At 35.2% G+C, this 9,922-nt stretch overlaps 1 protein-coding gene across 1 annotated transcript; it reads right to left on the bottom strand.

Moving 5' to 3' along the window:
* Positions 1–7,380: 7,380 nt before the first annotated feature.
* On the bottom strand, positions 7,381–8,419 carry LOC133324208 (protein SEC13 homolog). Its single transcript, XM_061533053.1, has 2 exons — positions 8,107–8,419; positions 7,381–8,045 (listed from the first exon to the last, which is right to left on the bottom strand). Exons 1-2 carry the CDS (start codon positions 8,394–8,396, stop codon positions 7,385–7,387), a joined length of 951 nt encoding a protein of 316 aa, XP_061389037.1. The 5' UTR covers positions 8,397–8,419; the 3' UTR covers positions 7,381–7,384.
* Positions 8,420–9,922: the final 1,503 nt, after the last annotated feature.

Genomic DNA, 9,922 nt, shown 5'->3' with positions numbered 1-9,922 from the left:
TTATAGACGAGCTGAAGGGAGTCTTTATAGACGAGCTGAAGGGAGTCTTTATAGACGAGCTGAAGGGAGTCTTTATAGACGAGCTAAAGGGAGTCTTTATAGACGAGCTGAAGGGAGTCTTTATAGACGAGCTGACGGGAGTCTTTATAGACGAGCTGAAGGGAGTCTTTATAGACGAGCTGAAGGGAGTCTTTATAGACGAGCTGAAGGGAGTCTTTATAGACGAGCTGAAGGGAGTCTTTATAGACGAGCTGAAGGGAGTCTTTATAGACGAGCTGAAGGGAGTCTTTATAGACGAGCTGAAGGAAGTCTTTATATACGAGCTGAAGGGAGTCTTTATAGACGAGCTGAAGGAAGTCTTTATAGACGAGCTGAAGGGAGTCTTTATAGACGAGCTGAAGAGAGTCTTTATAGACGAGCTGAAGAGAGTCTTTATAGACGAGCTGAAGGAAGTCTTTATAGACGAGCTGAAGGGAGTATTTATAGACGAGCTGAAGGGAGTCTTTATAGACGAGCTGAAGGGAGTCTTTATAGACGAACTGACGGGAGTCTTTATAGACGAGCTGAAGGAAGTCTTTATAGACGAACTGACGGGAGTCTTTATAGACGAGCTGAAGGAAGTCTTTATAGACCATCTAAATGGAGTCTGAAGGTTGTTTACTTTTCCAAAATTAACTATTCTCTATCGAAAAACCATCTAGATTTGGCAAATACCATTCATCTGCTCAATTTTGTAATATGAAATTAGCAAACCAATCTCCCCCCAGAACATTGAACAACTCTATTGTCTCCACCCAATGTAACTGTACAAACATTTCCTGCAAAAGGGGAATGTAGTCAATGCGTACACGTTTCGTCTATTTAGTTTATTGCCGTGATTCGCGTGAATTATTAAATATAATACTGGCATGTATGTACAACAACAACAGCACACACGCCAAAATATAGTGGCCTTATTAGCTTTTCTTAATAGGAAGAGAAATCCTCTTATAAAATTTCAGCATACCAAGAAATGGGACCTGGAAGAATTACTGTTACATTTATTAGGATGTCTCTAGCAATAGTAAGGGAAGGTTCAAGTTTCGACATAGTCCTCCTTATTAGGACCGGTCTCATTTTTGGTAGTTTGAGGGTTCAAGTGTTATGTATTTGTATTCGTAGTAGAACTCTTCTTTATAGAACGATTTTAATATGGGCCCATGTTTTGACATAGTTTCCTAACCACTACATGTTCAACATACATAGTTTTCCTATTTCACTACATGTTCGATATATTCAAGGTCCTAACCCTTCCTGAGAGTCGGTAAATTAGTATTTTTCACAGAGGATATCAAACCTGCTGGTAAACAATTCCAAATGGTATAGCCCCCATTTAAGATCCCGCTTGACTTTTTTTGAATATCCACCTCATGCTGGAGAGTATATCAAAAATTCGTTCCACCCTAATACATGCACATAAATTTCCCACAACTGAATTTTTGCACAAAACAAAGAATTGTTGTAATGTCCTTCTTCTTTTGTTGTTGTTTTTTTGTTTGCTTGTTGTTCCTGCCCGATTTGTGTTCTTATTTTGATTAAATATTAATCGTTGCCGTCGTTAGTTTAGTCAACGACGACGTCGTTGTTGTTTCAAATACCATATAGTCGTATTCCAAACTAGCTAAGGAACGTGTAAATGACTTTTTACCACCCTCGTTTATTATTTTTGTTAGCCTAGTGTAGGCGATTTTCTTTAATTTTCACAAAAAAAAAACGAAATCTACACCTCGCACTTTCGATATGATTACCATCAAGTGTTTGGGTTATATGGTTTTCTGTCAAAAGGTTAATGGAAATCACCCTGTCATTCCTATCAACGATGCCGGGGGATGATAGTTGAAAATAATTTTTTTAGATTGAAAAAAGTGGGGACATGTATTTTTTAATTGAAAAATTAATTGATTTGAATATTTTTCACTTGGAATTCTAGTCTAAAGGTGTATTAAGATCGAAAGTGTGAAGTTTTTTAGGTTTATCGAATCAATTTTTTTAGGGCCAAAGATGTGGAATTTTAAGTCCAAAGGCGTGAATATTTTGAGAATTTGATTAGGCTCAAGACGTGTATTTTTATACCCTTTACCACACTGTGGTACAGGGTATTATGTCTTTGTGCATATGTTTGTAACAAGAAAAAAGGCAACGAGATAGACCCATGGTTCTTTTGCCTGCCTATGTTAAATTAAAAACAAAATGCAGGTCGCATTTATTATCCGAATTGGATGAAATTTGGCACAGCGCATTTATTTGGGCCAGGGACGAACCCTATTGAAATTGGGAAAAATCGGGTCAAATTTATATATAGCTCCCATATATATTTTCGTCCGATGTTTTAGCAAATGCTGCACCAAAGAGTCACATTTAGTCCGATTGGCACAAAATTTTGCACGACGTATTGAAGTTATGATAGCCAAAAGTGTTCCAATCGGTTTAGATTTAGATATAGGTCCCATATGTTCGTCCGATTTTTAGCAAATTGTGCACCAAAGAATTAAAGGGTGCTCTAAATAATGAACTGATGATTGTGGATGAACTGGAGATTATATCTTCAACAGCACTCTGTGTTGTAGCATCATGAATAGCTTACCGAGAACATGTGTGTCGATTAATGTACCAAAGAAGAATCCATTGTACCAAATTTCACCGAATTCGGTTGAAAAGCATGCTCAAGAACCCCCTTTGATACCCAATAAGAACCCATTGCACCAAATTTAAGCGAAACCCCAAAGTTGAGGGTACCCTTATATGCCTATGCGCGGGCCGATATAGCTCATCTTCGAACTTGACTAGCCTGTAATCGACAACTCTATGTTGTCGTTTAGGGGCTTGACAACAGACAGACGGTCATGCTTAAATCGTCATAGAATTTCACGCTGATCAAAAATGATATGATATTTTATGGGTTTGGAAGTGATTATTTCGATGAATTATAAACGAAACAAGAAATCTATATATGTATGTACATATGTATATACATATATACATACATACATATATAAATGAATTGCTGTTCGTTAGTCTCGCTAAAACTCGAGAACGGCTGAACGGATTTTTGTTATCTTAGTCTTGAAATGTTTGTGGAGGTTCAGGGAAGGTTTAAAAGGTGAGAAAAGATCGAATAAATGTCGGGAAATCTCTAAAAAGCTGACTTTTATATTTCCCATACAAATGTTTTCTAAATAAAATGTAGATTCATACATTCAATTTGCTTTTTTTGTCAGAATTTTTTTTTTTAAGTTTGATAAATTTAAAATTTTTTCGATTACCGATACGTGCGCGAGAACTTTCTTTACTTTTGTGATCCTTTGAGATAGTGACCCTGTCATAGTTACACTATTGTTCGGCATCTTAACGTCATTAATTAATAACGTTAAGATGCCGAGGAGAAGACGACCTGACTAAGGTCGTCCATAGAATGCAAGTACATACATTTTGGGACTAATGCAAGGATGGAAAATCAGAAGAGATTCTTAATCGAGTTCGTGTCCATTCAGGGTATTCTGATTCTAAGATCCATGCCCTTGATTAATTTGTTTGAAAATAATAATAATAGGAACATGTTGTTTCTTACAGTTCCTGAAATTTTGCTATGCCACTTTTTAACACTCGCATATATCCGACACCAAAAATATTTATCACAGTGTAATATACGAGATATCTTCTTTGCAAAAATCTATCATTAAGCTCAACTGGAAAGGGAACAACAAACTAAAGCCAGCAATTTTATAAAAATTAGCGATGACGTAGCGACTTGAAGGTTATACGAAAAGCTCCGTCCATGTTGGAAAACGGGAGTAAGAAATTCCACATACCGAAAATTGAACTGAAAATAATTATGGAGTTTTTTAACGTTAAGTTGTAGTGCAAAATTCCTGGAATGATGTTTTTTATTCACCGAATATGGGCGGTACACCGAAACATGGACCAATATTGATAATACTTGGTACGGACACTTTCTGCGCAATTTCAATGTATGTGCAAATTTCAGAGCACTATCTTAAAGATAATTTAATATTGGGCTATCGCTATGTGAATTATACATCAACAATATTGCTATGCAAGACAACGTTTGCCGGGCCGGCAATGTTGAATGTTGAAAAGTTCGTGGAGCTCCAGGAAAGGTTTAAAAGGTGAGAAAAATTCAAAAACCGTGAAAATTTTGCAAAAAGTATTTTGCAACATATTGACATTTTCACGAATTTAGTATCGAGCTATTTGAATTGCACCACGTCGTAGTTGTTATTTTTTTTTTGGCGAAAATCGGTAGCGTATCATTCCTTTAAGCCTACATTTGTCAATTATTGAAAATTTTCTAAATATTTATTTTATTATCTAAATATTTTTTTCAATTGGATTGACATTGTATTAAAACATTTTTAGGAGAATACAACAAATAATTGAGATATTTTTTTTTTTCAAGGATATATCATTTTTATCACAAATAATTGAGAAGTATATCTCAGGTTGGAAAACGGGAATAAGAACTTCAACATACCGAAAATTGAACGGGAAATAATTATGACGTATTTCTAAAACGTTAATCTATAGTCCATAATTTCTGGGATGGTGTTTTTTATTCACAGGAGTAGTAGCAATGTATGTGTAAATTTCAGAGCAATATCTTAAATCGTGGAGTGTAGCTTAATATTGGGCTATCTTGAATTATATTTGTAAATTATACATCAACAATAATGCTATGCAAGACAACGTTTGCCGGGCCCGCTAGTTTAATATACATTTACAAATGTATCCGGTTATTAATCGTTCGGTTAAGTCGGTTCACATATAGACACATATCATACATTTAAAGTAGTCCACTTTCATGTCAATGGTCCTTCAAAAATGAAAGGTCTGTTAGGATGCATCTTTACCAAATGGGTAAAGGGTATGATATATCATTCTAGACCTAATTCATTCCGCTATGTCAAATTTCGTGCAAATCGTATGATATATAGCGACTTTAGTGCTCCATTTACATAAAATCGGACCAAAATATATATGGGAAGTATATCTAAATCTGAACCGATGGACAGACAGACGGACGGACATGCATATATCGACTCAGAAAGTGATTCTATGCATTTTGTCAAAAAGAACAGTGTGTCTATCTCGTTTATATTTGTCTGTTACAAACATAGAGAAGGGAATCGGGCCAAAGAATAAGCAAGCCTGTTTTGATAACGATCGGTCAATATTTAGCGAATCAAATGGACCCTGACTTTTGTGTGAAAAAATACAAAATTTGTATTCTATAGCGTATAGATTTACCCTTGAAGGACATAGACCCGAAAAGTTGTTGGCAGTGGTTGACCTTTAAATTGATACCAATTATATGGTCGTATGTACTCAGATGTGGGAGTTACACTTAAATAGCGCTGATCGCTTTAAAATGAATGAAGTTCCAGTTATGGTCAAGGATAACGCCTACAATTGTCGGTGACGATGATGTGGACCGCAAACTTAATTTTTTGTGTTTTTTTCCAGTCGATCTATAGGCTCCAATGGAAATAAGAAGATCACAACGCAAGGGAAGGGAATGTGGACAAGTAATTAGAAGGGCTGTACTGAACATTAGTAATAATTGTCGGCCTCTAGTTGGTCCAGATGGTTTAAATATCGCGAAATATTGCCCAAGCTCAGAATATAGATCCACAGAAAGTTAGTTTTTCGTGGAAGTTATGTAGGGTATCATATGGTCGGCCCCGTCCGACTATACTGCTCCGCTCACTGGTTTAAAAATCGTTTTAAGCCCAGTCGGAAAGTTTTCATTAAAATTTTGTTAAAGCTTTTGCAAATGTATTACCAGAAGATTTCTTAGATCTAAAGGCGTAGATTTTTATGAATATATTTTTAAGATTTTTTAGGTCCGAATTGATTGACACAACGTACTGCTGTAATATAAATTAGACTCTGCAAGTTTCCCTGAAATCGGTTCAGATATAGATGTATAACAAAAACGCGTCGTCTGTTAGGATACATATGTAGAATATACTCAAAGTTGTGAAGGGTATCATATAGTCGGCCCCGTCCGACTTTACTACTTTCCTTACTGGTTTAACAATATGTTTTCAAGATTAAAAGGTCCAAATGCCTAAAACTTTTTAAGAATATGTTTTTACGTTTTATCGGATAAAAAGGTTTAATATTTTAACACACCCATAACACACTCTTTTCTTTTCACTACTTATTTTATTTCCATGCTCTAATATTTATTTTTTTCAATAAGGAAGTGCATGAAAAACCAATAAGACATCTGACCTTTCCACCAAAGTTATAATCGCCATTTGAAATGTTTACATTAGGAACATGCCATCAATACATTATGGCCTAGCTCATTAGCGAATATAAAACGCGCAAAAACCCGATTACAATTTCCGTAAGCTATACCAACAAAAACAGGAGGTAAACATTACTACTAATGGTTAAGTTATTTCCACAATAATGTCCATTGCTATTGACTATTGAAATTATGTTCAGAGTATGTATGAAAGTTTCTATAACCAATAATCACATTTCTGTAAGACACTAATTTTTTCGGGAGAAGTAACTTTGATCAACCTACCTCAAAAAAATATTCAAAAGGGAAAGATTTTTAGTTTAAGCCGTTATACATTTTATGTGAGCGAAATACAGATTTGAACAGAACTCAAAAGACGTTCTGAATTATTTCAGGACCGAACTTTTTATACTCCCATCATGAGATGGAGTATAGGACAAAATACCTATAATCCATCAGTACGAATGCGAAGACTCTAAATTTTCACATCCTTATGAATTAAAAGCCTCATAAAATTTAATAGATTTTATTTTCATTTATTTATAAAGGTTTCTTATACAATTCTTTCGTTAGTCTTGGCCATATACATAACTATTTTTTTCGACATATATCTCAAGGAACGTTAACTCCTAAATATTTCAGAATATATAAACATTAATGTATTTATCTGGGTGTTCTATGTATAGAGGTTCATTATTAAATGTATAATTTAAAACAAAAAAACTATTCTTGGATTCTACATGAACATAAACTCTACTATACCGAAAAAAAAACAAAAACACAAAAAGAAAACTAAGACAAAATATGTTTGTGTATATATGGGAATATTTTAATGGAATTTCTTATCATTAAGTTTAGAATAATAATGAAATGCAATGGTACTCTTTCAATACAAACAAAACATGTTTGATGTGATTTGTCTCGTTCGTTGTCACCATTGTGTTATTTTTTTTAGTCGTTCTTTGAGAAGTTAGAGATAAGGAGACGTTGAACGCAACCATATTTTTGCTGTTCCTATTTACCACTTAACTAAACACATCGTGCGTTGGCAGGGCGGCTGGCATCGCCAATTCACAATGTTCGTTGTTCGGATTGTTGGCCACCTGCCACCGAAGCATCGTCATTGATACAGGTCCATTGATTTTCATTATTTTCCTTCCAGAGGGTTACTTTATTGTCTCCACCAGTTACGGCCAAAATATTTCCTGTCATTGACCAACTGACGGACCACACAACATCGTCGAATGTGTGTAAAATCGTTGGTGACCATGTTGTAAAATCAGTACTATTCCAGATGATAACGTGACGATCTTGGGATGCTGAGGCAATTTGTGAACGTGGCAAACCAATTGAGGGTGCCCAGGCGACATCACGTACCCAATCGGAATGGGCTTCCAAACGACTTTCTTCTACCCAACGATCGCTCTCTTCCCGCCAGATTTTAACACAGTTATCACAACCACCACTAGCCAAACGCTTAATACCGGCACTGCGTGTGGAAGATTTTTGGTCGAATGCGGGCTCTGGTACAGTGGAGGGACACCATGTAACAGCATTGCAACCAATTGTATGGGCATTTGGTATCTTTTTACAATCCCACACGCCATACTCTGTGTTGCATGTCAAAATGGATATGGAACCATCTGAACTGCCGCAAGCCAACATAAGGCCATATTCGGAGGGAGCAAATGCCACAGAATTAACAGAAGAATCATGGTTGCTGTACTCATAACTAAAACAAAAACAAATTAATGACATCATTTTGTTCATTCCTTCCGCTGAAATGTACTTACAGTTTTGTCCAGTCGTTGGCACCACCTTCTTTCCAAACTATCACCTTACGATCGTAGGAACACGAAGCCAATATATTGCCAAACTTTGGATGGGCCCATGCTACTTGCCACACTGGACCCTGATGACCCTTTAGATCAGCAACCAAAACCTGATTACGGTTCTTAACATCGAATATTTTCACCGAACCATCCGATGAACATGTTGCCAAATGCATTCCATAATAATCTAGAACGGCATTGTGAATCATATCTTCATGGCCGGTATCGATTGTGTTAATTAAGCTAACCATTTTCAGGCGATCTTATTTTGTTTTCGTTAATTTTTGGTTAAATTATTTATTTATCTGTGTTAAATGCGGCACTTTTAATGAATTTTTCGATTTAGTTTGACGTGGACCATACAAAACTGTGAAAATAAAACTAGGGATACCTAAGTCGAGTTTCGATTAATCGCCGCATCAACAATCGATTACAACAAACATATTTCGTTTGACACATGTTCCAATAATAAGGTCGTCCGATAAGGCCAGATGATTTCATCCGAGCTGTCAAAATGCTTTCGATTTTGACTAAATTGTGTGAAAACATAAACAAAACATTTGACAGTATGGGGGATTTTACTCCAAAATTGTCGATAACGATTGCTTCTGACACGACCTGTTTATTGTATAATTGTTTGACATGACAAAAATGTATATGTGGCCTGTTCCCGCACTGCAAGAATCTAATAATGTTTACCTTTTTTCCTATAACATAAAGGAAAATTCGCCATTGTAGTAAAAAAAATTACATTTAAAGGGGAAAATGTTATCGTTCCCCGTCATAAACGGTGTAAACACTAGTGGTCTGTTCCTGTACTGCAAAAATGTTGAAGTTCCCGGCCTCTATAATCTATAAATATAATGGTCTGTTCTCGTACTGCAAGAATTAACTACTTTTTACTACGATAACGAATTTTCCTTTATGATATCGAAGAAAATAGTAAAATATAGTAGATTCTTGCAGTACGGGAACAGAACATAAGTTGTAACATCTATAGTTATATCTTAAGAACAATATTAATCAAAAAAAATTAGATATTTATTTACAGAATTTTTTTTTTAATATGCCATTCGACATGTATAACACTTGGTGGAATTTACTTTTCAAACAATTTGAAATTAATAGATGAGTTCCAAATTAAAAGGGTTGCCATGAGGGTGTATAATAAGGCGTGGAGTTGTAAAAAATATGTTTAAGCGTCTATAATAATATTATTTAAAAAATCTACGCCATAGATTCTGAAAACTCACAAATATTATTAAAAACACCAGCGCCATATACTCTGAAAACTCGATTTGAAACGTCCTCAGAAAAAAATATATAGAAAAACCTTTGCCTTGTAAGGTCCTCAGAAATAATATTTAAAAAATCTTCGCCTTTTAAGGGCGTCAGAGAAAGATAAATATTTAAAAAAATCTATGGCTTATATAGCCAGAAAAATAATATTAAAAAAGTCTTCAACCTTTCATGACCTTCATTACAACAATCACAAGGTTAATAATAAATAGTAAACGTCCATAAATAAATTCCGTATTATGTAAAATCACGTCTATGAGAAGGCTGTCAGTCAAGTAACATACTTGCTGATGGTAGAACTAAGTTCCGGATATAGGAAATTGTAATAAAGGACGAAAGCACGAAGAAAAAATTGTAATCAGTTGGTAGCTGTGCCCTACCCTGTAATAATGGAAGAATACCGTTACATGGGGACTATCATAAGAAGTTGAACTATATTCATATTTTTTGTTGGAAGATGTGACAATAAAAAGTCAAC

The sequence above is a fragment of the Musca vetustissima genome, unplaced genomic scaffold, assembly GCF_032173495.1.
Source record: "Musca vetustissima isolate MV318-11 ecotype Yass unplaced genomic scaffold, APGP_CSIRO_Mvet_v1 utg29865, whole genome shotgun sequence".
Lineage (NCBI taxonomy): Eukaryota > Metazoa > Arthropoda > Insecta > Diptera > Muscidae > Musca > Musca vetustissima.
Note: the sequence above shows the minus strand (reverse complement) of the source record. Positions and strands in the feature narration are given on the sequence as shown.

Bases quoted from the DNA above. Each gene is read 5' to 3' on its own strand.
- LOC133324208 (XM_061533053.1), bottom strand. From the start codon at position 8,396: ATGGTTAGCTTAATTAACACAATCGATACCGGCCATGAAGATATGATT. The intron at 8,046-8,106 runs GTAAGTACATTT...TTTTTGTTTTAG, and splicing joins GCCAACGACTGGACAAAACT to TTATGAGTACAGCAACCATG.